The 27,422-nt window shown below is 40.1% G+C and overlaps 1 protein-coding gene and 1 long non-coding RNA gene across 10 annotated transcripts in view; one reads left to right on the top strand and one right to left on the bottom strand.

Moving 5' to 3' along the window:
* Nucleotides 1-18,797, bottom strand: part of anks6 (ankyrin repeat and sterile alpha motif domain containing 6) — a 74,444-nt gene extending 55,647 nt beyond the window's left edge. For all 9 annotated transcript variants that reach the window (XR_006315910.2, XR_015752844.1, XR_015752845.1 and 6 more), the window contains exons 1-6: nt 17,942-18,797; nt 12,971-13,015; nt 8,170-8,374; nt 5,472-5,578; nt 3,538-3,683; nt 113-338 (exon numbers count right to left, since the gene is read on the bottom strand). Coding sequence is in view for 4 of the 9 variants with exons in the window: in XM_043719317.2 (XP_043575252.1) it covers nt 113-338; nt 3,538-3,683; nt 5,472-5,578; nt 8,170-8,374; nt 12,971-13,015; nt 17,942-18,797 (1,585 nt within the window). In the remaining 5 variants the exon portion in view is untranslated. The remainder of the gene's footprint in view (nt 1-112; nt 339-3,537; nt 3,684-5,471; nt 5,579-8,169; nt 8,375-12,970; nt 13,016-17,941) is intronic.
* The window catches only part of LOC122564446 (uncharacterized), a 37,892-nt gene continuing 29,175 nt past the window's right edge, over nt 18,706-27,422 (top strand). Inside the window, exon 1 of the long non-coding RNA XR_006315913.2 lies at nt 18,706-18,833. This is a non-coding gene — a long non-coding RNA (uncharacterized LOC122564446). The remainder of the gene's footprint in view (nt 18,834-27,422) is intronic.

The raw sequence follows: 27,422 nt of genomic DNA, 5'->3' as shown, positions 1-27,422 counted from the left end.
GGAATGGGTCTGGCTAAGTTACTCTTCAGAGGGTCAGTGTGGACTTGTTGGGCCAAATGGCCTGTTTCCATGCTATAGGGATTCTATGATCATGAAAAACACATTTCCTTACCACGGTCCTTTCTTTTTGATGCCCAAACCGAGTGATCAGTATTAGCTGTAGACATGATCACTGCCGAATGATTGCAGTCATCCTTCAGATTAGCTTTCATTGTTGCATCCAATCCTACTTCAGCTTCATCTAGAAAAGGAGCAAGCCGATTTGTGGAAAAACCATGTCTGAGTGTCCTAGTTAGCTTCAGTTTTCGAAATCTGTTGGACATTCTGTTCCACCAAGACTACAAAAAATTAAGAAAACAATTATTTAAAGTAATCAGGAAGCAAGACCAAAGGCATCAAAGCCGAATTGAATTATGCTGTTGCGGATAAATTAGTTTTCAAAAAACCTTTCTTTTTGCAAATTTCTCATTGCATAATGCTGGCACACGTTGTATTCTAGTCCCCAATCACAACAGTTTACTACTGTACTGATTCATAGAGATTTTGCATTTGATCTCGTGCCAAATTTACTCAACAGAACAGGTTCAACTACCAGCAAATTTTGGATGCCAGTTGCTTGAACAGAAACTCCACATCAATAATTACAACTTGCAATACAGAAATCTGCAGCACCAAGTTAAATTTTCAACTCGTGCCAAGGGTCAAGTTAAAAGAGGATGCCTTGAATTGAATTCTGAATTAGGTTTTGTGCTTATACTATTATGCAAGTTATTGCTAGCTGTATAAACAGAATGCTGAATAAAGTGACAGTTGACAATTATGAATTATTTGAGCAATTTGATTGACTTGTTTGGTTGTCATTGCTTGGTCCAGATTACGGAAAATGACTTGGTGTTGTCTGTATAGCTTCTAGCAGTAACCAATCTGTCTACTAAATGTTCAAACTGATTTTCACTGGGTTTCCTTTTAGTAAATTACTGACTTGGATGGTCTTTTTCATTCAAGCAATATGATTTTGTTTTGGCTAAATAATGCAATGTTTTTTCATTTGTATGCTGATTTGGAAGAAAGATGCATCTAGCAACTGAAAAGATTTGGAAAGAAGTTTGAGAGATAAGTTTTATACATTTTCCCCCCAAGAACCAATAATGTAATCCTTACCCATGCAGAGAAATAAAAGTTGGTCTTGTTACATACTAGAGGTGACAACATACAGTCATTCCAGATGTAATTAGGAGTTTGACAACCTGCAACTGAGAGATACACTATTCTTCATTCCATAGTAGCAGGTCAGGGAATGGGAAGCAAGTGACAGTGTAACAGAAACTATAAAGCAGAGTGCATTTTTCAGGATAATACCTAAATCAAGTATAAATCATTTTTAAAAAAGTGATTACTGCTCCTGTTTGTGGAGGCTTAATGGACAAAGTTGGCAGTTGTATTTCCTGCATTACAACAGTGAATATACTCAATCAGCTTACTGGTTGTAAAGTGCTTTGGAACGTTCTGGGGTTTTGAAAACAGTTTTAAAAATGCAAGTCACCCTTTGAAAGGCTGACAAGAGCCACTAAGATATCAAAAGACATCTATTACAAACTTAAATACATAGCTATATTAACAAATTGCAAAAATAAACAGCATCTTGTATACAATTAACAACTGCCTACCAAGCTATTTTGGACATTATTGAAGAAACTACTTTTGAACAAGTTATAAAATTAACTGGTTATCTTCAATAATGGCTTCTTGGCTTTACGAGAGGTGGACAAAATCACAACTGGATAGATAAAGAAATTACCCATAAACAACTTGCGTCCTACAATGTAAGAAAATGTAGGAAGGTAAAGCTTTTCATTCTCAATCAATTCTTCTCAGCTTATAAATTTGACCTGACCAAGTGATTTGTATGAAGATGCCAACCTGCAAACCTCTCAGAAACAGCAATTATCGCTAACATTTGGCTGGACTGACTATTCAGTATCATTAGATTTTGATCGTAAAGGATCAGACCAATACAATGAGAATTCCACATTAGCAGAACAGTGTATTATATCACAGAGTTCACTTGTAGCATGTTTGATTTTTATAATAAATAATACCGTAATACTGTTGGAGACTAGAACTGGTCACATGAGAAGAAAAGTTGAAAACAGAGTTGAACACCATACTTATGGAAGAATATTAAATGTGTTTGAAGTAGCTCAGAGAATATTTACTACAATAACATTTGGAATGTGTGCACTTCATTGTCAGGAAAGACTGGACAGATTAGACCTGTATCCTCTGGAGTTTAGCAGAGTCAGAGGTGACTTAATTGAAACAAAGATGATCCTGAGGGAACTTGACCAAGTGGATGTGGAAAAGGGTATTCTCTCATTTGGGAGAATCTAGAACTAGGGGCCATAGTATTAAAATAAGGGTTGTCCAGTTAGAACTGAGAGGAGGGAAAAAAAAGCTCTGAGTTTTCCTTTTCCTCATAAAGGAACTGGATGAAGAATCATTTAGTGTATATTTGATTGTCTCGGGAATGAAAGATTATCGGAGATACCCAGGTATCTGATATCCAGGTATCAACAAGATTATAATTTTGTTGAAGGGCCAAGTGCCCTATTCTTTTTCCTCAGAGGAGAGAGGTGATGCATTTGCATTTGGGAGATTAATAAAGCAATAGTACACAAAGTTAATAAGAGGTTACAAGAGGTAGTGAGAGATCTTGGAATAAATATCTACAGATTCCTGACAACAGCAGAACAGGTTGAGGTGGTCAAGATGTATGGAATCCTTTATTATCAGGGGTATAGATAGTCACAGCAGGGAGGGTGTGCTAGAAGCGTACAAATCTTGTGTTAGGCTACAACCTCTGGTAGCCGTATGCACATCTGGTTACCTAATTACTGAAAAGATGTAATTGTGCACAAAGGAGATTTATGAAGATGTTACCAGGACTGGAAAATTGCAGGTTTGGGCAAAGATTGGATAGACTGGAACTGGTCTACTTGCAACAGACTAAAGTAAAAATTTGTGAGTGCTTTGCATTGAGCGTATAGGAGATGCCTATTTACAATAGCAGCGAAATGAGTGACTAAAGGGCACAGATGTAAAGTAATTGGTTGAAAGATTAAAGGCTTTTTCCACCCAGAGGATGGTAGAGACCTGGAACTCTGTCTGAAAAGGATACGAGAGACAGAAACTCTCAATTCACTTAAAAAGGATATGCATCTCAAGTGGTGTAATCTGCAAGGCCACAAACTCAATACTGAAACGTGGGATTAAGCTGGATGGCTCATTTGTCCATCAAAAATGCAATGAACCAAGTAGCTATTTCAGTGTCATAAACTTTCAATAACTTATATAAAATGTAGTATGAATAAAACATTATCAATTCTGTGTCACAACAACTGTACCAGCAAAGTAGGAAAAGACCATTATCCTGTTTGGCTAGTAAAAGAATCAGCCAAGTTAGGGAAAGTTTCTTTCTAAAATTCAAAAGTTATCACAACAAAATAAAAACTTACGCAGATCATAAAATGATTATACCTTTAATCCCCCTTTGTCTTCTGGGGGTACAGGAATCGTTAAGGATGTTTTACTTTTTGAGCGAGGCATTGTCTTGGATTTTTGCTTGTTCTTCTCTTTATCTAGTTGCATGCAGACTGATGCCAGAAGTCGCACAAGTTCTGTATCTAATTGGGAGTAAAAAAAAGTCAAGAAATTTTACAGGCATTGTTTTTACTTATTTTCAGTAAAAGACTGCCAAAGCAACTCTACCCTTCTCCAGAAAGTGAGAAGGCACAGGCATTTCTATATTTTACTAAAAGAAGCCAAAGAATGAACCACCTGAGAAACAATCGTCAATGCTCTCACGGCTTCAAATCACAAAAACATTTTCCCACTAAAGCAGAAAGTAATCTGCTTTTGCATATTTAACTCAGCTCTTGAAACCAAGATTGAAAAAAATTTGTAAAATGAGGAACTAGGAATGAAAAAAAAACTATATTACATCTGAACTTGGATTTTCAGTCAATGATAATGCTGTAATGGACTACATGGCTCAAATATATAGGTTTGTTCTGTTGCTTGAAGCTTAATTGCCCGAAGAAAGCACGACCCATGGTTTTGGCATCAATAGACAAAGGATTAAGGCAAGCAACAAATGTTATTGTGGAGGTGGAAGGCAACAGCCTAGGTGACTAAAAATAGATATGGGAAAGGAAGACCTTATGAAAAATCAAAGTGCATTTAAGGTTAATCACTTCAAGTCTAGATTTTTTGAAGGCTCTAATTAATCTCTATGCTATCAAAAATTACAAAATAAATTGTGCCACACATTCCATTCTCTCCAACACTCCTATCACCTCAGCCTCTTGAAACTATGCTGTTTTTCTGCGCTACACTTAGACTGCTTTCAGCGACTTTCATAAGACTTTTGACCCAATGCAGGAGACTCAGAACACATCTCTCTTGAATTGACAATGAGGCAAATTTATCAACTATATTCTCTGGGTGACAATATCCAAGCACGTGTTAAATTAGATCATATGGTAAAGAGCTGGAGTGCCTGTCCCAAGCATTTTTGAATGCATTGCAAAATTTCCTTATACAAACAGTAGTATATTATTGAAAGACTTTACCATCTTATTAATGATGTAGTGAAACATTGAGAATTGAGGGATTGATGATGAAATCTAAAAAGGTAAAAAAGGAGGACACAAAAGATCTAGTGCTCTATTTACAATTATAGATTTGTTTTGTAATTTGCAGAGACCCTGGGATCCAGGTGAATAATAGCTTCAACTGAGATGCAGTTCTTGTATTGAACATTCAATTGATGGTAACATAGAAAGAATGTAACAATATAGAAACATCAGTAGCCCAATCAGTCCCAAGTCTGTTCTGCTGCTCATCTGGGTCATTGCTGACTTGCATATTGACTCCATTTACCCCTTGAACTTTAACATCCTGTCTAGGTGTAAAGGCTCTCTCTCATTTGAGTTAAACTTTGTAGTACATGATGATTCACATCTTTTTCAAGATTTGCTTTGTTGGTAGACTATTTGCCAATAGACTACTGAAGTCTATTGGAAATCAGATTGAAACTGATAAGAGGGTTGGTTTCACCACCAAAAAAATCTCTGTAATCAACTGAAAAGTCCCTAAACATCACATTTCAAAATCCTTAAAAACATATTTTAGTAGGACTTCTCACTGCAAATACTCTCTTCCACTTGCTGTCTACTAGCACTTTGCATCCCTAGTTGTAATCCAGTATACATTTTAAAAAAAGGACATCTAGCTCATGATTCACAGTCAAGTTTTTAGTTTTGAATATTGTTTACTAACCGTCACAATGGCTGTTGTTGCAGTTAACTAATTGTGAGACTAATAACAAAAGGATTCAAATTCAAAAACATGGATTAGTGGTTACTTATGTGTCAACTGCTTACTAGCTTAAGTTACATTGCACAATTTACCTGGATCATTTAGCAGCATTACAAGATCAAATGCAGTTACTCCATTTTTGGCACGGAGGTTGACATCTGCTCCTTGATTCAACAAGTACTTCACAACATCTTTACTCCTTAAGACAAAACACTATATATTATGCTGCATTTTATTATCATTCTGCAAACATCTCAAACCATACTGAAACCAAGGAGGGAATCCAGGTCTTTTTCTCTTAGCATTAAACAAGGCAACTTATGATTTTACAAAGGCTAACTTCACAGTACAGCAAACTTAGTTTGAAGCAGCATCTTATGAACCTGCACTCTCAATAAACCAAAAATTATTTCTAACAAATACTGCAAGTTTATTGTATTATCGCAATCTCCACAATGTGCGAGTAGTCAGTTCAGACTGCAAGCGAGAAGGCTCTCTGCTGCTAAGTTTTATTTACGGCAAAGTTGCATTATTATTTGAGACAAAAATAGAAGTTGCTGGAAAGGCTTAGTAGATTGATTCTCTCCACAGATGCTGCCAGAGTTAACATTTCACACAACCTAAAACATTAACTGTGACTCTCTCCACAGATGCTGCCAGAACTGCTGAGCTTTTCCAGCAATTTCTATTTTTGTCTCTGATTTACAGTATCAGCAGTTCTTTTGGGTTGCATTATTATTTAACTGATTTATGCTGTAAATAAAGCAAAACAGTGATGGGTATATCCCTGTAGTTTTGTTTCTATTACATCGTATATGTTTTTACACTGATTATCAATTACAACTTACATATTCAGTTATAGACATGTGGACTGCTTGACCAACTGGCAAACTTCTAGTCCAATAGGTGCCAGATAATTTAAAAAATTGCTGTACATCTTTTTTGAAATAATCATTATCCCAAACTCTCTACAAAATAAACTTATGCACAAATACACCAAGTGCTGAAGTGATACAGAGTAGCACAGGACTGAAATACAAAAAGATCTAGAACTGCAGCAGTTTTGGATTTAGTGATTCAAAAAGCTAAATTTTCCTGGCTAGCAAAGACGAGTGAATAAATACAAAACCAAAAGGAATAGACAGGCTCCATTTGCTCAAACCTTCTTAAAAAAGCAATTATCTGGCCCTGTTTTAGCTTAATTAGAATCATACTGTGAAAAGGCCCTTCGGTCTCTCAAACCCATAAAAACTATTCTAAACCTGAATTAGTTCTACATTCCAACACTTGGCTCATAGCCTTGAATGTTTTGATACTCCAAGTGCTCATCCAAATACTTGGTAAAGGTTGTGAGGTTAACTACCTCAACTACTCTCCGTGGCAGACCATTCCAGATTCCCACCATCCTCTGGGTGAAAAATCTTTTTTTCCAAATCCCCTTTAAACTTCCTACCTTTGACATTAAAATGATGCCCTTTGTTCAACTAAGGGTAAGAATGGTTTTCTATCCGCCCTGTCTGTGCCCATCAGTCTTCTATACCTCAATCAGGTCCCCTCTCAGCCTGTTCTATCTCCCTTGCACCCCTCCAGTGCAATCACATCCCTCTATAGTGCGGTGACCAAAACAACGCACAATACTCCTGCTGGAACCTAAAGTCCTGTACCTATGCCTCAACAGATAAAGACAAATGTCCTGTATCTCTATAAACCTTTCAGACTGCCTTCAAATGATCTTTAGACAAACACCCAAGATCAGTCTGTTCCTCTGAGCTTCCTAGTGTCCTGCTATTCATCGAATACTCTCTTGTCTTGTTAATTCTTTCAAACTCACACTTATCAGGGTTAACCTCTGCCACTGATCTACCCACCAATCAGTCTGTATCCTCCTGCAACGTAAGGTCATTGTCCTCACTGTCAACAACCCAGCCAATCCTCATATCATCCACAAACCTAACAGCAACCCAGCCACATTTTCTTAATGATCATTTAAACATGGACCGAGGACTGATCACTGTGGCATGCCCCTGTACAACAATCTCCAAACAGGCTTCTACCACTGCCCTCTGTCTCCTACCACAAAACCAATTTTGGAACCAACTTGCCAAGTTCTCCTGGCAAGTTGTTTTTACTTTTCCATCAGTCATCCATGTGCAACCTTGTCAAAGGCTTTGCTGAAATGAATACAAACTACATCAACCACACTACCCTCATCTACACACCTGGTCACCTTGAAAAATTCAACCAAATTTGTTGGGCATGACCTTCTCAAACAAAGCCATGCTGACCTGATCAAACCTTGCCTCTCCAAGTGAAGATCAATTCCCTCCTTCAAAATTTTCTCCAAAAAAAATTCCCTATCACTGATGTGACCCTCACTGATCTGAAATTCCCTGGTTTATCTCTACTCCCTTTCTTGAGAAGTGGAATGGTATTAGCTATCCTCCAGTTCTCTAACATCTTCCCTGTGGCCAGAGAGGAATTAAAAATTTGGATCAAAGCCTCTGCAATTTCCTGCCTCATCTTCCACAGCAGCCTAGGATACCACTTTTCAGATAAAAGGGATCTGTCCACTTTAAAGCCTGCCAAAAACTCTAGTATCTCCTCACTTATATAAAAATGTTCAAGCACCTCTCAGACCCTCTTCCCAAATTCTGTACCTTCATTCTCTTTCTCCAAAGTGAAGGCTGAGTGAAATTAATGCAAAATATAGTTAAGAAGTTCCAGCATGTCCAAGAGGGATATCGTAATTATGAAACTAAAAGATAATGTTAAAATGTTTGTTTTACCTACCCATGATAAGTAGCTTGCATTAAGGCTGTCCATCCATGTACACCATCTTGCTGGTCAATATCAGAGTTCCTCTCACTCAGAAGTTGCACAAGGTCTAGTTGACCTGTCATGGCAGCAATCATTAATGGAGAAGCACCATCTGCATTAGTGACATTGGCCTGAAATTCATCTTCATCAAGAATCTCCTTCACCAACTGATAGCTTCCTATTTGCAAAATAAATCAAAATCAGGAGAATCATTCTTTTTGTATTTTATTTAGAAAGGAACTGTAATGTAGGCACAATGTACTGTACTTGCATGGCAACACAATCCAAAATCAATCCTAAATCACTTCACACGTTTGAACATATTGGTTGAAAATGAGTAAAAGTAGCAACGGCAAATCAACAGGAGAGATGGCCAAAATTTTGATGAGGAGGGAGAAACAAAGAAGTCGAGGACAGAAAAAAAGAACTTTTGCATAGACACAAAGGAAGTTCAGAGTAAGGGCATCCATCAAGGCAGCTGAAAGATCTACAAAGATGATGAGATGAAAGAATGGATGGGATACAAAGAGACTGGTTGAGGAACCACAAACATCTAGAAACAGGAGTTTCAATGTGTAAGCTGACAAAACTTGCCTATGTTTGCTCCATATCATGCAATTTTTACCTTTTCCAGATGAACAAACAACTAGTTTTGGAAGTTGTTTTTGAATATACTCTTTCCCATCCCTCAAAATAGCATTCCAGATGATAACATTTCTTTTATTAATTCGCAGGAATTAATTGTTGCTGGAGAGTCCAGTGTTTATCACTTGGCCCAAATGATCCTCAAAAGGGTCACGGTGGGCCACATTCTTGAAATGCTGCAGAGTTATTGTGACAGTACTCCCAGTGGTTAGCTGGGGAGGTAAATTTCCATTATGCAATAATGAGTGAATAGTGAGTTACTTACGTCAGAAAAGTGTCTTACTCTGAAGTGGTCTTCTTGCCATGTGCTTGCTGCTCTTGTCCTTCTTGGTCAAAGAAATCAGGGTTTTCTTGAAATGTTGCTGCCCATCTTGGAAATCATATACACTGACTCCATCAAGTGTGGCAGAGGTAGAAAGACTAAAAAGGTTTTAAAAGATGGTAAACAGGATGCTAATCCACGAGGCTGTTTTGTCTGCAATTGTGAGGAGCTTCATTAAGTATTGCCAGAGATGCATTCATCAAAGGAAGGAGAAAGAACTCTCAAAGTCCTGTATTATGTCTCCTTCTGGATGGTGGGCAAGCTTTTACTCAGAGTGAGTGAGTCACTTTCTCAACAATACCCAGCTACAGTATTTACATGGCTGCTCCAATTAAATTGTGAATGGTGGATCCCCATCACCACATGCCCAGAGAGACCAAGATGGATCATTTATTCAGCATTTTGTTGCTGAAACAAATTACTAATAATTGTTTCTTGTCTTTTACAATAAATGCTGGGTTCCATCATAATTAAGGATGGGTACGATTGTCAAACATCCTCCATACAATGTTCGATGAATTCATTCATCGTTCAACATTCAATTAATTGTGTGGGGTTTGGCTACAGAGCTTTGATCTGAACCATTCGTTGTGGGAGGACTTGACTCAGTGGCATGATGTTTCTGCAGTTTAGCATGCACGCAATCAGGTAGTAGCTTCACTAGGTTAGCATCTCTTCTGAAACATACTTGGTGCTGCTCCTGGTATGCTCTTAAAATCCTCATTGTACCAGAGTTGGTCCCCTACCTTGATAGTAATAGTAGCCTGAGGACATGCCAGGCTGAGGTTATAGGTTATGGTGGAACTGCTTTGCTGGTGATCCACAGTATCTCTTCAAAAGCCAACTCTGAATGGCTTGAACGGACTGCAGTATTTCCCTTTTGGTATGGTGGTCATATCACAATGTGACGGAAGATATCTTCATAGTTAATTCAGAACTTCATCTCCATAAGTACTATGCAGCAGCCACTCTGACAATATCCCATGGATCTAAGACAGATAGATTTGGGAGGACAAGCTCAAGAGAGCATTTTCCTCCCTGATAGTTCTCTCACCATCTGGTTTAAGTATACTTGTTGAACTTAGAGAGGTAGAAACACTGTTGACGATTAAAATGGATGCTCAGCAGAAATCTTCGGCAAGAAACCCTCTTTTTCCAATGACCTACAACAACTCGTGCCAAACTCGCCAAGAATTATCACAATATTGAGACAGTCACAACCAAGTCATGTAGCTGGTTAAGCAGCCAGAATGCCTGATACTTGCCTACCCAAGTGAATGCTCCATGGAAACTTCAAGAGTGCCAAAACAGGTATTACATGGGCAATCTTAAAACTTCACTTGAATTTTTGATATTAACATCAAATAGGCCATGACAGTCACATCCATTTGAGTAACAAAGATGGTGGTATGTTCAGCTTTAGAACTGTTAAGGACGATGTACAGCAAGAGCACATTACAGATGGGTTTTTTGATGCTCAATGAGAAGACACAAGATTCGAAAGGAATGGGTCTTTGATTGGAGGAAAACTTTAAATATATTAGTTAACATAGGCGAAAGGGAAATAAAGTTGGGCAGTCAGGAATTTAAAAGAAATAACACTGAAAGCAGATAGTCAAGTAGTCAGGATAAAGTCAGGACATGTGGAGATATAGGAAAGAAACTACTCAGAGATGTCACCAGAGCTAGCACTGACAGACAGGGGAGGTAACTTTAGCATGACGAGTTAGGAAAAGAGACAAGAAAGAGGACATGTCTTTCCTGGATGACGCTGGAATGGACAGCCATTCTGGTAGTGAACAAAATGACCTAACAAGGCTTTATATGGGCCATTAATAAATGGCTAAAAACAATTGTGCTTAAGTATACCTAGGAAAATGATCAGCGTGAGGGAATTTCAATTGTACTTTGACCTGAAAAGAGAGTTGATACTGTTTCTACGCAGATCAATAACTGCAGTGAATGGATGATCAAAGATAAATAGCTAGAAAGTGCTACTGTTACTAACTAGGATACTTTTCTTTAAATCCCTTAGAAAGAGATACAGACATTGTGAGAATGGTATGCAATACTGACCTTGATTGTAATTGTCTCAATAGAGGATCTATCTGAGAGAGCATGGTTCAATAAGATGCCATAAATATTTAATATAGAAGGATTTATGGGGAAAAGAAAGAAGAGGGCAAGGTGCCAAATCTCAAAGAAGAAAGCAGGAACACCAAGAGGGGGGCATGAAGACACAGAGGGTGAGAGAGTGAGAGAGTGAGAGAGTGAGAGAGTGAGAGAGTGAGAGAGTGAGAGAGTGAGAGAGTGAGAGAGTGAGAGAGTGAGAGAGTGAGAGAGTGAGAGAGTGAGAGAGTGAGAGAGTGAGAGAGTGAGAGAGTGAGAGAGTGAGAGAGTGAGAGAGTGAGAGAGTGAGAGAGTGAGAGAGTGAGAGAGTGAGAGAGTGAGAGAGTGAGAGAGAGAGAGAGTGAGAGAGTGAGAGAGTGAGAGAGTGAGAGAGTGAGAGAGAGAGTGAGAGAGAGAGAGAGAGAGAGAGTGTGAGTGAGAGAGAGAGTGAGTGAGAGATTTACACTAAAGAACAAACTTCAATAACTTGCCGTAACGATATATGTCACTGTCATCTCAGACCAACTCAGAAATTGAACCAGTGTCAGGTTCCCCCAACTGCTACAGGTTTCACCATCAGTTTAGTTCCCGTTTTCAAATGAACACAGCTTTAAGTCCCACATTAGGAACTTGAATGCCTAATCAGAGGTCACATTTTAAATAATGAGGAATTATTGCATAGTTAGAGTTGCAATCATATGGATGAGATATTAAACCAAGATCACATCTATTATTTCATGCAAATGCAAAAAATCCTACAGAACTAGTTGATATATTAGCCAATATTCACTTCACAATGACCATAACTATCTTAGTTATGTGAGCTCTTGTACTTCACAAATTGGCTGCTACATTAAAACAAAGTTTGAATTGGCTGTGATGTGCTTTGACACATCCTGAGGATGGGAAAGTAATAAAATAAATGCAGGCTCATTATTTCACATTACCAAAATCAATTTTCATATCCGTAATCTCAATTTCTACGTCAAGCCTCTCTCACTTAATCCAGATTTGTAAAGTTACTGAAAAGAATCAACTCTAAAACCCTTTCATTTCCTGATTCCACTATACATAAAATCAAATCATCCAGAACATTACAACTCATTCTCATCTGCATCTTCATAACCCCACCAGACATAGCTCTAGTACTCCTCTAGTCTCAGATGAGGACAAGTTCAACCCACTTTCAAATTAAGATTTGGGTTTGAACCTTCCAGTTGAGTACTCTTCCCCGAACTATATGTCTATTGTAATATGAACAATTCTTAAGCCACTATATCCTCACCCTTAGAACATTTTCTTCAGCATCTGTCATTTCACTTCCATTGCTGCCTTTTAAAATCCCTCTTGGACTGTGTTTTTGCTGGCTTTCAAACCCCCACCTTTAAATTCTTCCACTGTGCCCACCAGCTTGGAATGCATATTGAGGGTTCTCTTTGCAGATGAAAAGCAAATAAACTTCAGGTTGCCAGATGAACAAGTAGACTGCAGAACATCAGTACTCATTAGCGATCCCCTGTTTATAATACTTTTAAAGGCTGGCCTTAGGGAGTGCTGTCTGAATGGAAAGGATACAATTGTGATAAAAATGTAAGTTATTAGTAGTTTATCCAAAAGCTCAACTGTAATTTCAGACAGTCCAACTCAATGTATTCTATACCCCTCCAATGAAGGCAAATGTAATGTGTTAGTGCTCACCTAGTTTTAATGCATGAAATATATCTGGTCTCCTTTTCTCTTCATCTGAAACAAAGTAGAAACACATTAGCAATAACACAGTCAACTTCAACTTTCCTGTGTCAATTGTGTCCTGAAAATACACTCAACGCTGTGTGCACAAAACTGTATTTTCCAAATTAACTAACTGACTTAACATTTAAAACAGAAAAAAGTGAGATCTACAGAGTCATTAGTAAGGAAAGGCATAAAAGCCCAAACATAGGATGTGAAAAGTTCTATCAGTTTTCTATAATGTTCTTTTGGATAATAAATTTGGGAAATAACATTCGATCTGGAAGAGTAATATAAAAAAAAGTGCATGTAGTACTTTTGGACTGACTGACGAACTGGGAGCTTGGTGAGTGAGGGTGCCCTAGGGTTACATCTTCCTTTACAAAAATCTAGTCCTGTCCATATTTAGTGAAATTTATTGCTTAAGTAAAGGCACTAACCAATTTGAATATAGTGATGCTCTATTACCTGTAAGTTAATGTGATTGTGCTAAAATACGTGGCAGATCAGAAGATTGGATAGAAGACAATAAACAGCAAAGAATTATTAAAAGATTAATAAGAAAGGAAAAGTTGGAGTACAAGACTGTTAGCTAAAATAAATCTGGGGAACCTGTAACGGAGGATAGAGAGATGGCAGACAAATTGAACACCTACTTTGCACTGGTCTTCATTCACGTGGATACAAGCTTTAATAGCTGAAATAGCTGCAAGTCAGAAATTGAAAGTGAGGAAGAAAAGAAAGAAAATTACAACTACAGCAAACTTTTATGAACCAGCACCTATGGGACCAGAAGTATGGTAATTCATCAAATGTTATGGTTGATCAAGAGGTCCACATAATTGGTGTAAAAGAAAACACACTAAGTAATAGAAACATAAGCGCAAGGGGTGTACACAACTCTCGCACTAGCAAAGCACTACTGTAAATTGTTGACACTGCAAGTTAATAAGTTTCTGGACCCTGATGAAATTCAACTTGGAGACTTAAAAAAAAACTAACTAGTTGCATAGTTGTGCTACTGTGTCAATTTTCCAAAACTCATTAGATTTAGTTAAGGTTCCTTTAGATTTAAAAAGGGAGGCAGAAAGCAGGAAACTACAAGCTATTCACCTTAACATTTGTCACAGGGAAAATGCTAGAGACTACTACTAAAAACTCCAAGTAATGGAGTACTTGGATAAGTTCAAGGTCATCATACAAGGCCAACATAGTTTCATCAAAGAGAAATCAAATTTAATTATTTTATTGGTGTTCTCTGAAGAAGTAATTTGTGCTGTCAATAAAAGGGGAACTAGTGATGCATTGTACTTAGATTTCTAGAAGGCATGTGATAAGGTGACTCATCAAAGATTAATTCAGTAAATATAAGCTTATGGTGTAGAGGTAACATCCTAGTATGGATAGGAGATTGGGTGGCTAACAGAAAACAGGGGTGGAATACATGAGTCTTTGTCAGGCCGGCAGCATGCCACAGGCCCTGAGGCTTAATTTTTCACGATTTCCAAAAATGATTTCGCTGACGGGACTAAAGACATCGTCGACAAATTAGCTGATGACACAGATAGGAAGGAAACAAAGTTACGAAGAGGATATAAGGAGCCTACAAAGGAATACAGATAATTTAAGTGGATGGGCAAATATTTGGCAAATAGCATGTAATGTGGGAAAGTGTCTATTTTGGCAGAAAGTAAAAAAGGTATATCTGACTGGTCAGAGATTGCAGATTTCTGAGATGCAGAGAAATCTGGCTGTCCTAAAACTTGAATTGTAGGTTAGTATGCAGGTGCAGCAAGTAATGAGGAGAACTAATAGAACATTATATTAATTGCAAGAGGAATTAAATGGAAAAGCAAGGAGGTTATGTGTCAGTTATATAGGGCATCAATGAGACCAGACCTGCAGTACTAGATTGAAGGATGTTAATGCATTGGTAGCAGTTCAGAGATTTACTAGATTAATGGAGAATTAACAGATTGCCTTGTGAGGATAGGCTAGGCCTGTACTCGGGGGTTAAGATGAATCAGAACTGAGTTAATTGAAACACAAAACCCTGAGGGGACTTGACCATATGAAAGTTTCCTCCTATGGGTGTTTAAAAATTAACAGGATGCCTATACAAAACAGATTTGAGGACACATTTTTCTTGTAGGGTTGAGCGTCTTTGGAATTCTGTTCCCAAAAGGGAGAATCTTTTTAAAAAAAACTGAAAGAGCAATGGATCTGGAAATCAGAAACAGTAAGACATTGCTGGAAAAACTCAAGTCTAGCAGCATCTATGGAGGGAAATCACACTTAACGTTTTGAGTCCAGTGACCCTTCTTCAGAGTATGGAAACAGACTCATCAGTCCAACCTGTCCATGCCAACCAAGTTGCGCAAACTAAACTGGTCCTACTTTCCTGCATTTGGCCATATCCCTCTAAACTTTACAATTCACGTACCTGTCCAAATGTCTTTTAATGTTGTAACTGTACCATTATCTATTACTTCCTCTGGCAGTTCTTTCCAAAAATGAACCACCCTCTGTAGAAAAAGATTGCCCCTTATGTCCTTTTTAAAACTCTCTCTCGTTTTAAAAGTGTCCTCTAGTTTCTTCCTACCTGTGGAAAAGGCCTTTGCTATTCACTTAAAAATGGCACTCATGATTTTATGAATTTCTATACAGTCACCTCTCAACCACCTACATTCCAGTGAAAGTAGTCCAAATCTATCTCCTTGTAACTCAGAACTACCTCCCCAAGTCCCCAGCATCATTCTGGTGAATCTTTTCTGCATCCTCTCCAATTTAATACAAGTATCCTCCTAAAACAGGACAACCAGAACTGTAGAAAGTATTCCAAAAGTGGACCCACCAACGCCCTGTACAACCTCAACTTGATGACCCAACTCTTTTACTCAATGATGAGTAACGAAGACAAGTTTTTGAGCTAAGCATCCTCTTAACCACCCTGCCTACTTGTGACGCAACTTTCAAAGAATAATGCACCTAAACCCCTAGGTCTCTGTTCAACAACACTACCCAGAGCCCTACCATTAACTGTATAAATTCTGTCCTTGTTCATTTTACCAAAAAAATGTAATATCTCAAATTTATCCAATTTAAATGCCACCTACAATTCCTCAGACTACTGGCTCAATTGATCAAGATTCCTTTGTAATCTTAGATAACCTCCTTCACTGGTGACTATACCACAAATTTTGGAGTCATTCACAAATGTACTAACTATGCCGCCTGAATTCTCAACCAAATAACCTAAATTCTCCACTTTCGAATATTGCATACACTTCTGGTCAACACACCACCAGAAGTGTGGATGTGGATGCTCTGCACAGGGTAACGAAAAGTTTACCAGGATGTTGCCTGGTACGGGGGATTTTCACGATGAAGGTAGATTGGATAGACTGGGTTTGTTTTCACTGGATCGCAGGAGGTTGAGGGGCAACCTGGTAGAAATGTAAAAGATGGTGAATGGCAAGGATAGAGTGGAAAGTATTAGTCTTTTACCATAGGATGGAGAGGTCAATTGCTAAGGGACACAGGTTCAAGGAGTTTAAAAGAGGTATGAGGCAAGTATTTCACACAAAGGGTGGTGAATACCTGGAATGTGTTGCCAGAAGTGGTGATGCAAGTTGACACAATAGCAGCATTCAAGAACCACCTCGACAGATACATGAATAGGAAAGGGGTAGAGGGATAAGAATCCTTTAAGTGAAGACAGTTTTAGTATGGAAGGGCAAAATGTGTCAATACAGGCTGGGAGGGCCAGTTTCCGTGCTACATTGTTCTTTGCCCACATTTAGGCAGAGGTAGATAGATTCTTGACTATGGAGGGGATAGAAGAATGTGGAGAGTATGTAGGAATGCAGAGATGAAGTAAAAATCAGATCAGCCATAGTCTGATTGAATGTTGGCTTAGTTTTGTTGCTAGTCACTTTGTGATCTATGTTACAGGAATCAACGATAAAGAATATTGGAATGTCAAGACAAGTGCCATTGTTTTTCTATGACACAACATAAATCATCCTCTTGTATGGGCAAGTATGTATTCCAATTTGCATTTCAATTACAAAGCACCTAAACACTATGCCAGTACTGGATTTTGTGGGACCGAACACACCACCTTCTGATTCCAAGTATTGAGAGTGTGGTGCTGGAAAAGCACAGCAGGTCAGACAGCATCGGAGGAGCAGAAGGCATAAGGCCTTCATTAGGAATGAAGCTTATGGGTGGGGGCTGAGAGTTAAATGGGAAGGTATGGGTCTAGTGGAGGAGAAGGTGATAGGTCGGAAAGGAGGGTGGAGTGGATAGATGGGAAAAATGATGGACAAGGCAAGAGGGCGGTGCAGAGTTGGAGGCCTGTCTTTCCTATGGGGTGGTATGGTGGGGGCTCAGTGGTTAGCACTGTTGCCTCACAGCGCCAGGGACCCAGGTTCAATTCCTGCCTCGGGCAACTGTCTGTTTGGAGTTTGCATGTTCTCCCTGTGTCTGTGTGGGTTTCCTCCGGTTTCGTCTCATAGTCCAAAGATGTGCAGGTTAGGTAATTTGGCCATGCTAAATTGCCTGTAGCATTAGGGGCATTAGTCAGAGGGAAATGGTTCTGGGTGGGTTGATCTTCAGAGGATCGGTGTGGACTTGTTGGGCTGAAGGGCCTGTTTCCACACTGTAGGGAATCAATCTATCTAGCCGCTTTTCTAGCGCCACTGTCAACTGTGATCTCTAGTCCTCAGTTAACTCCAAGTGTTGCCAAATTCAGCTAGTGAAAACAAAAAAGAACGAAGAACACGCATCAGGTACTTTCAGTTTTGAAAAAGACCACATATTGAACTACAAACATCAATTCTGTTTTTCTATGATGGCGTTGGTAACTCTAGCGACTTGACTTTCCTGCAGATTTCCAGCATGCACTAATTGCTGCCATTCCCTTCAAACCCCTACCTGATTTGGGCCGAGTAGTGGTCTTGGAATCCAGGTAGTCTCTGATCTCCTTCTGCCTGCAGGAGCAGGCGATCTCGAAGGCGGTCATCCCACCCACGTTGGTCTGATTGGGGTCCGAGCCTCCCTCGACCAGCTGCTGGACCACGGCCAGCTCGCCGTTGAGGGCCGCCAGCATCAGGGCGTTCCAGCCGCCGGCGGGGCCGACAGGCACGGCTCCGGGGCGGGAAGCCCCCCACTCCAGCAGCATCCTGACCAGCGGCTCGGCGCCATGTTGGGCGGCCACCATCAGAGGCGTCAAGGCGGGGGCGACCGGCGCGTGCTCGTGCCCCGCCAGCTGCTGGCCGCCCCCACCCACGGCATCCGGGCACGCGCCGCTCTCCAGCAGGGCGAGCGCCAGGCCGACGTGGCCGCCGCGCGCCGCCGCCGTCAGCACGCTGGCGCCCAGCTTGTTGGCGGCGTTGGCGTCGGCGCCGTTCTCGAGCAGCACGCGTGCCACGTCGAGGTGCCCGAAGCGCGCCGCTTGCATAAGCGGCGTCCAGCCGTAGCGGTTGCGGCTGTCCACCGAGGCGCCCTTCATCAGCAGAAACCGCACCAGGTGCTCGTGGCCGTGACCGGCCGCGAACTGCAGCGCCGAGTTGCCATCGTCGTCCGTGCAGTCGACGGGCACCTGCGGAGCCCTGAAGTCCGGGCCCGTCGTCTGCTCGCCGCGCTCCGCCTCCTCTTTCTTCTTCTCCTCATCCTCTTCGTCGTCTCCGTCTCGCGGTGTCGGCTCCAGCAGCCGCCTGGCGTTCTCGAAGCTTCCTTCTTCGCAGGCGCGGAACAGGAGCTGGTAGACCGGGGGGACCCCGCACTCCATTCCTATATTTTTAAGGCCGAGGCGGCAACAGCGAAGGTGAGCTGCTCCTCACAGACGCGTCCCGGTCGCGGAGCAACGACATCGATTTGATGATTTTTGTTTTTCTCTCTCGTGGGAGAGGGTTGCAGGTTAGGATTTAAGAGAAACCCACGTGCACGTCGGAGCTGTCTTCCCCCTTACTGTAGTGACCAGATGACTAACTGAGGTTTGACCTCCCGGTGCCGAACCCCATCGACGGGTCGGCACCGAAAACAGGGGTCCAGCCCACCTAACACCCCCTTCTATGATAGACATGACAAACGACCAATCAGGCTCCTCCGCCTCACTTGTTTCTCCGCCTCTGTCTCGCGACCTCGTTTGAAAAGCCACGAAGCCACTCGTTTCGCGGCAAGGAGGACGGGGCATTGGTACCTAGCAACCGTTTCTACGGCGCTGGCAAGTGGGCGGTGCTGAAAGATGCTGCCGTTGTGCGTCACAATGGGATTCCCCAGGCTCTACTTCTGTCTGTAGGAACCCCGCGCTCATGCGCGTTCGCGAGCCCAGCCGAAGTCACGCCGAACTCAATGAACAAGAGCTCAGCAGAGCAATGAACAAGAGCTCAGCAGAGCAATCCACATGATGCTTGTGTGTGCAGTCGCTCCCAGATGAGGCTGGCGACCTTTTCACGTCCCCGAAACATACAAGAGGAATGAACTAAGAATCCGACGAACAAACCAGATGGCCAAATTTATCACAAAAATGGTGTTTCAGGATGAGGATCTGTAACCCACGACTAAGCGAGTGGTTTATTAGGCAGCAATGATGTCCGTACTATTGTATACTTCAGGCACTTGGGCAACCCACAGAGGGAAAACGTGAGGACTGCAGATGCTGGAGTACCAGAGTTGAAAAATGTGGTGTTGGAAAAACACAGCAGGCCAGGCAGCATCCGAGGAGCAGGAGAATCAGGAAGAAGGGCTTGTGCCCGAAACGTCGATTCTCCTGCTCCTCGGATGCTGCCTGGCCTGCTGTGTTTTTCCAGCACCACATTTTTCAACCCACAGAGGGTACCGTAAAGCAACGAAGAAGCAGCAGGGCTCCTTGTATGATGGTAGTATCTGAACTTCTGAGTCAGGAGGCCTTGGTTCAAGGCCCATCTGCTCCAGGATGTTCAATAACATCTCTAAATGAGTCGATTAGCAAATACCTCAGGAGGCCTTAGTAAAACTAAGTTATAAATCACATAACGCCATGTGATAGTCCAGTACAGTACATGCCTGGGATTCGTTCCAAGACCTTCCACAGAAGCCTGAAACCATGCATAGTAGCAAACCCATTCACTTAAATGGGCAATTTACCTTCTCGGCAGCCCTCTGGTCCCTGGTTCAGGAATGTTCCCTGTAATATGTTTGGGCTGCAGGTAACTGAAACCATGGTAACAGGACCCACAGATGCGGCAGTCAGCCTGTTTCAGTTTTCAGAGAGCTGCTCCTTCATTAGGTAACTAGTGGGGCAGGATCATAAAACCTAGTTTGCTATCTAGATTTGTTCAATATATCACTTTAATTGCATGGCACTGTTCTTTTGCTATAAATTGTCTTATGATCCTGGCCCATTACTTACCTGATGAAGGAGCAGCGTTCTGAAAGCTTGTACTTCCAAATAAACGTGTTGGACTATAATCTGGTGTTGTGTGATTTTTAAATTCGTCCATCCTAGTCCAACATCACCTCCACATCATTGCTGAAGCTACACAAGGTACTAGTTAGATCACACCTGAACTCTCAATAAATTTGGTCACCTTGCTTTGGAAAAGGTATACTGGCTTTGGAAACAGTCCAGAAAAAGTTTACTCGGTTGATTTCAGGAATGGGGGTGTGCGGGTGACTTTTAAGGAGAGGTTGAATAGGTTGAGCGTGTACTTGAGTTTAGAAGAATGAGAGGCAATCTTATTGAAACAAGATTCTTGTGGAGCTTAACAAGTAGATGCGGAGAGGTTGTTTCTCCTCTTCTGAGAGTTTTGGACTAGAGAGCATAATCTGAGTATAGTGCCTGTGTTACAACACAGAAGTGAACTCCTCTGTTAATTAAACCAAAGACTCAGAAAAGATCACATTGCCTTGTAATCTGTTAAAATATGAGTGACAGAGAACTCCCAAAATCTACTATTTAAAGAAAATAACATTAATTTAATTTTGAACTCTAAAAGTGAACATTTAACAACTATTCACAACTGTAAGCCCCACTTTCTCTTAACTGTTTAATATCTGCCTCCAACTCTTTAACAATATGCTGTTCCAATAAGACACTCAAATTATATCAACTTAGTTTCAAGACCACACAGCTGCTGTTGTCTTCTGGCTGAGGATCTCCTAGTCTTGTCTTTCTTTTTACTGTGACTATGTTTCATTTGAAAAGGTACCTTTGATAGACGGTGTTTCCTAATTTTTTTGGAGTGCAAGATGTTAGCTGTTAGCATTTCTATCTCAACGCTAGTTGCTCTCTGACCAATTTTCAAAATATCCGCATTTTGTGCCTCCTTAACATTGGATTGTCTCATTTGTTTGATGTTGGCAAAAAATTAAATTGAAAGTCAATGGGGTTTTTGTATCCTGAGGCACAATTTAAACTGGTTAAATTTGAATTGTTGTCAAAACAGCAAGCAAAACTCCGGTATCCATTTCACAGCCAAATGTTACATATTTTCAATTTTTTCAGTACACTCTGAGACTGCCATCTAGTCTTATACACAGGAGCTTGTAATCTCTCAGTTTAGAACAGCATTCTTTTCTCTCTTACAGGTATAGTTGAAGGTACACACCTTCAACTTTATAATATCTGTTTAAGACAGGAATTTTCTTTCAGAGGATAATCATTCTGTGGAATTCTTTACTGTAGAGGCTGGCTATAAAGTGTGTTTAAGTTAAAACAGATTTTTGATCAGTAAGGATTTAAAGGAGACAGGGCAGGAAATTGGAGTGGAAGATTATCACATCAGCCATGAATTCATTGAAAAGCAAAATTGACTCCTTGACGCAATAATCTACTTATGGTCATATGTCTTCTATCAACACTAGTAACTTCATGTGAAACTTAAAATCCAGTAACAAGAAAGTTGGACCAGTAGCAGCAACTTGCCCCTGGTAAACATGCCTATCATCTAGACCCTAATGTCTTAAAACCAGATTTGGTTAGGTAGAAGACTGAATCATAGAACAATTGGGTGGCATGGTGGCTCAGTGGTTAGCACTGCTGCCTCATGATGCCAGGGACCCAGGTTTGATTCCACCCTCGAGTCACTGTCTGTGTGGAGTTCGTACTTTTGCCCCGTGTCTGCATTGGTTTCTTCTGGGTGCACCAAGTTTCCTCTCACAGCCCAAAAATGTGCAAGTTGGGTGGATTGGCCATGCTAAATTACCCTCTAGTGTCTGGGAATTGTAGGTTAGGTGTGTTAGCCATGGGAAATGCAGGGTTAGAGGGATTTGGTAGAAGGAATGGGTCTGGGTGGGATGCTCTTTGGAGACTAGTTATGGACTTGTTGGGCTATTTCCACACTGGAGGGATTGTACTCAAACAATCTTTTTGGCTTTGCATGTATGTAAAGGCTTTAGCAATTTACTTAGTGCCATCACCTGGCGTTCTCCCTTGACCCTTTAAATTCTTCTATTCCATGCGATTATAGAGTTTTTTTAGCATAGAAGAAGGCTATTCTGATTATGCTAGCACTCTGAACAAAAAATCAAAACAATGCCATTCTGCTGCCTTTTCCAGGTTGACTTGAAAATTTTTCAAATGATGTTATGATCTTGAAGGAGATCATTAACATTTAACCTTAACCCAAACTCCCAATTATTAATTGAAAGAATCATGTGACAGGTCCAGATTTTAAAAAATACTTTTACTGTACAAGAGCTAAATAGAGCAAGTATAATGATGTTAAAAATCATACAACACCAAGTTATAGTCCAACAAGTTCATTTGGAAGTACTAGCTTTCAGAGTGCTACTCCTTCATCAGGTAGTTGTGGATTAGGATCAGAAGACACAATTTATAGCAAAAGATCACAGTGTCATGCAACTGAAACGATATATTGAACAAAAAACATTTTGAGTGTAAACAATCTGATTTTCATTGCAAAAGTCTCAACAGGACAGTACCTGTTATATTTTTACAGTCTAATTCTACTCCTGTATCTTATGGTTTTTATTTCCATTCAAGAGTTCTGTGCATGTGCAGGAGCTTACTGGTTCTACACTTTTCCACAAGTTAAGATGTGCCACAGCTTTCAGGAATTCACAATGATTCTTCTCAGTTTTCCCACTATTCTCCAAGGTACAGAGAAACCTCAATTATCTGCTGTTCGAGTATCCTTTCGAGGGAAGTACTTGTAGTTCTTTCAGTTTAGTACCCTATTTTGCTGCTTAGGGAGACCAAACGTAGGCTGGATAACTCCTTTGTAGAATGCCTCTGTTCAGTGCAGAATCATGACCCCAAACTTACTGTCACTTGTGTTTTTAATTTTATACCTTCCTCCCACTCACCTTTGTGTCTGTGGCTTGCTAGTGTTTTAGTGTAGCTCAATGCAAGTTTGAGGAACGACATCTCATCTTTTGTCTCAGCAGTTTACAATCTTTGTAATTCAATATTGAGTTCAACAACTTTAGCTCATCTCTTTTGCCTATGTGTTGTTTTATGTAGTTTTGTTTTCTTGACTTATTTCTTTATCCCTTCATATTGTATTCTGGTGGCTGATATGTAGGCATTTATGCCTCATCTGAACACAACCTTTGTCTCTTTACTGTACCTACCATCACTATCTTTGACTCTTGTGGCATTGGTTTGTTTGTTAATCCCCTCTCCCACAACCCTATCAGAGACCGTCTCTACAGATGCAACCTCTCCTGTTGAGTATTTCCAGCATACTTTTTTGTTTCAAGTTTCTAGCATTCATTGAATTTAGTTTTTCTTTCATTATAAGATGCAAGCTTGTTTTCCGGAAAGGTATATTCTAAGCTTGTTTCACCCTTGATGTCACTCTTGTTCTTTTGTGCGCAATTAATCTCCCAATGCAAATTGACTTTGCAATACATGGAGTGCTAATTTCAGATTAATGTTTACGAGTATATGATGAAGATTCATGATTGGTATTATTTGGCAACTTGATAGAAGTAAAATGTAACTTGAAGTGTAATTTCTATTTCTATCTCTGCATGAGGGGGAAGACGTAGTTTTTAGTTTCATTTTTGACTTTGTTCCGTGAGTCTCCAGGTGTTCAGAGTGGTTAAACCTCTGCAGTGAAGTTCATTAGGGGATAAAAAGAGGAAAATAATCTGCTAATGCTGACTGGCAGGAGTCCAGTAAGACAGAAAGTCAGAACCATCTGGAAGAAGTGGTGATGTGTAGACTTTGAGTCAGGCTAAAAAGGTTCTTAGTATCAGAAGTGCTGTTAAAAGTCGTCTCTAAAGTGGTCAGGGATGGAGATGGCATCCTTAGTTGTTTGGAGGAAGAACTCCAGAAACAGAAAGCTGTGGCATCTTTGAGTTTAAGAAACCCATGTTAATGGATAAGTGCATGGTGTTAGCTGTTTAAAGGGTCTGAGGAAAGAACGTTAACTAAGGAAATAGAATTGAATAAATACAGAACATTGCTGAAAATAATCCAATCACATTGTGCCAAATGAACAAGGAGCTTTAAAGTGGAGACAGGGTGACCCTTCACTGAAGTTAGTGTCTGTAAGAGTTTCTTCATATCTTTACAAAATTTTAAAATTTGAAAGTTGTGAGTTCAAAGTTGAATCTTTATTTCTGTTATCTATAACAAGTTTGTTTTGTCTAGTTCTTATATGTGTAGTAAACTTTTATGCTTTTTATTAAAGTACATTTACAATCTTCTGTGAATATTATCAGTATAATACCACCACAGTTAACAACTAGCAAATAAAAAATATATGGCCTATCAAGCCCGGTCTCAATTTGGGATCTAACTTGTCCAGTTTTGCCATCAGGTGAGATCATAAGTGTTGGTGCATCTTTTGGAGAACAGCCCTTTTCTTCTTCTGCTACTTAACTTGAAAGCTGTGTTGACATTCGAAAAAAAAGAGACAGACAAAGTTAACAATTATTCCGAGGGAAGACAGTGGTAATTTGGTGACTAGTCTCTGGAACTCTAGTTTGTCACAAAGTCAGTGAGGGAGAGAGTTCAGTGCCAAGAGAACACAATGAGAAGGTGCACAAACACCTCTTAGTTAATTTCTTTCTGCCTCTCCATCTACCATGCTTCTTTCCACCTCTGCATACAACATATAAAGCAGTATCCAAAGGTGTGGCAGTTGAGCAGGGAATGATATTTGTCTTAAATTACTTTTGTTACGCGCAAGCCTGACCTGTAAGAATAATGGGAGAGTACTAATGTGTCCCCAGTTGACCATTGTGAAGATATTTGCCTAGCATAATTTATACAACAAGAGAAAGAATCAGCAGGTGTCAGGAAAATGGTTCAGTAACTGTGGGCAGTAGGAGGTGCAAAGCTTCCAAATTGAAGGAGCTGCCAAATGTGTTGTAATCAGAGAAATGAGAAGAAAAACTTGCTCTTGCCAGCTATGCAAGCCTTAGATGAAAATTTCCCTGAGCAACTCTAACCAATTAATTCTGTTTCTTGGGCACTGCTGTTATGTCCTTGAACAATGTTTAATTGTTGATAATTTTGTCTCCTGAACCATGGTTGCTAGCTAAGTAGAGGGGCATATGTGCACAGATTTATGTATGAATTGCAATAAAACTGTTAGAAGTACCTATTTGAGATGGCTCAATGATTCCCTGATGGACTCGACCTATAATTGGTTCGTCCTGGAGATTATACTCTGTGGTAGTCTGGAATATAAAACTCTTACGGACAGTTTAGTTTAAATTATTCTCTTTATTTACCAATGGCATCAATGTTACACTATAACATAGATGCCTACAAGCCAGTCTTGAGCTAAGGTTCTACGAACTTTAGCAGAGTAGCGGTGCCAGCTCTTACCCTGAAGAGCTCTCTCAGACTACTCCCCTTATTGCTGCAAACAAGCTGTCTTTTTACAGAAAATTGTATTAAAATTACAAAACGCTGCTTGTCCTTAATCAGATAAGCAGCAATAAAATGGCAAAAGTTTACAGAGGAAGAGAAACTCATTGACAGGTCTGAGTATGCTTGACAAATTAAGCTACACGCACATCAAAGCGGAAACCCTGGATCAAGCCAGGCCAGATGGGCAATTGCTTTGGCTATTGCATTATAATGAGAGACTAGTCTAAATTATGTGGAAAAGGTCATGAAGTAATGTTGCTCAGCTAACATGTTCAGTATCATTGCTCTACAAAATGGCTTTTTCTTTTAAAATCATCTTAGATTCCCAGAATGCAAATTAATTCATAACATTCCCGGATCTCAAGCTTTAGGGAACAACACACAAACATTCAATCCATGACAAGCCAGTGCACACTCAAACCAGACCATAAAGAGTTAAACTTTCCTCTCTCCCCCCTTCCCTTTCTCTTTTTTCCCACCCGCCCCCTCACTCTGTCCCTTTAACCCTTCAGTCAGTGATTGTAATTTACAGAAGAATGTTTTCTTTCTCTCAGTCAGACATGAACATCTTGCAACTTTCAGCCTTCATGTTTTCTAGCCAGTAAGGGTAATGAGACACTCACTTCCCAGAACAGTCAAGATGAGGGAGCTGAGCTTCATAAATTCAAATCTGCTAAGTGTGGTATACATGAAAATGTATCAGGATTGTTCTGTTACTTGCATATTCCACTCAGCTTACTAAATTACAAGTTCTTTTCCTCTTGAGGATGAGTTTTGTTAAGAGTTTTTGATATAAACAAATTTAGTTATCCAGCACCCTATTGTGAAATATGCAAGCCTCCAGTCTCCGGTGTGAGAAGGAAGTACTGTCACACACTCCACAAGTGAACAAATGTTATCATCTTATTTACACTGATCCATTGATACTAAGTACAGATGTCCCAATTCTTCTGAACAAGCACTTTCCCACTTTCTGTAGTAAATGTGTCACATGTAAGGCTACAAGTTTTCTCAAAGCAAGCTGGTCTCTGTCAAAGTGTATGCTTCATGTGAGCCTCAGGATATTCTGTTTCTTCTAACTCTATTCACATAACGTTTACTTCTTTCCATCTAATGTATTTATCTAACTTCCTTTTGAATATGACATTTGATTCATTTTGATCCATTGGTTTCATATTGTACCTACACTTTAGGTACTTGTTTCACCTAATGGCTGGCAAGAAGACCTTATTCCTCTGTCATGAATTCTATCTGAAAATCTGAGATCTTCCATTCAATTTGAAGATATTAGCCAGTTTCTGCAATAAAAAAAACATCATAGCTCACCTCCTTTAAGATGCACAAACTGTATTTAAATATCAAAACTCCTGTTGGATTTCCCAGTCTCCCAATATGAAAGCTGCCTGTAATAACACTAATTGTCTGCCCTTCGTGTTATCATGAGACAGAAGCCTGAATACTTATGCTTCTCTTCAATGTCATCTGAATTGTGCCACAGACATCCCAGCTATTTTGGGAACAAGCTAAAAATTGTTTCCAGCGTATCTTTGTAAACAATTTGAAGGGAATGGTTTAGGCTTT

The sequence above is a fragment of the Chiloscyllium plagiosum genome, unplaced genomic scaffold (genome assembly GCF_037043375.1).
Source record: "Chiloscyllium plagiosum isolate Xiang-an unplaced genomic scaffold, Cpla_swu_hap1 HiC_scaffold_34, whole genome shotgun sequence".
NCBI lineage: Eukaryota > Metazoa > Chordata > Chondrichthyes > Orectolobiformes > Hemiscylliidae > Chiloscyllium > Chiloscyllium plagiosum.
The sequence above is the reverse complement of the archived record's forward strand: the minus strand, read 5'-3'. Positions and strand labels throughout refer to the sequence as shown.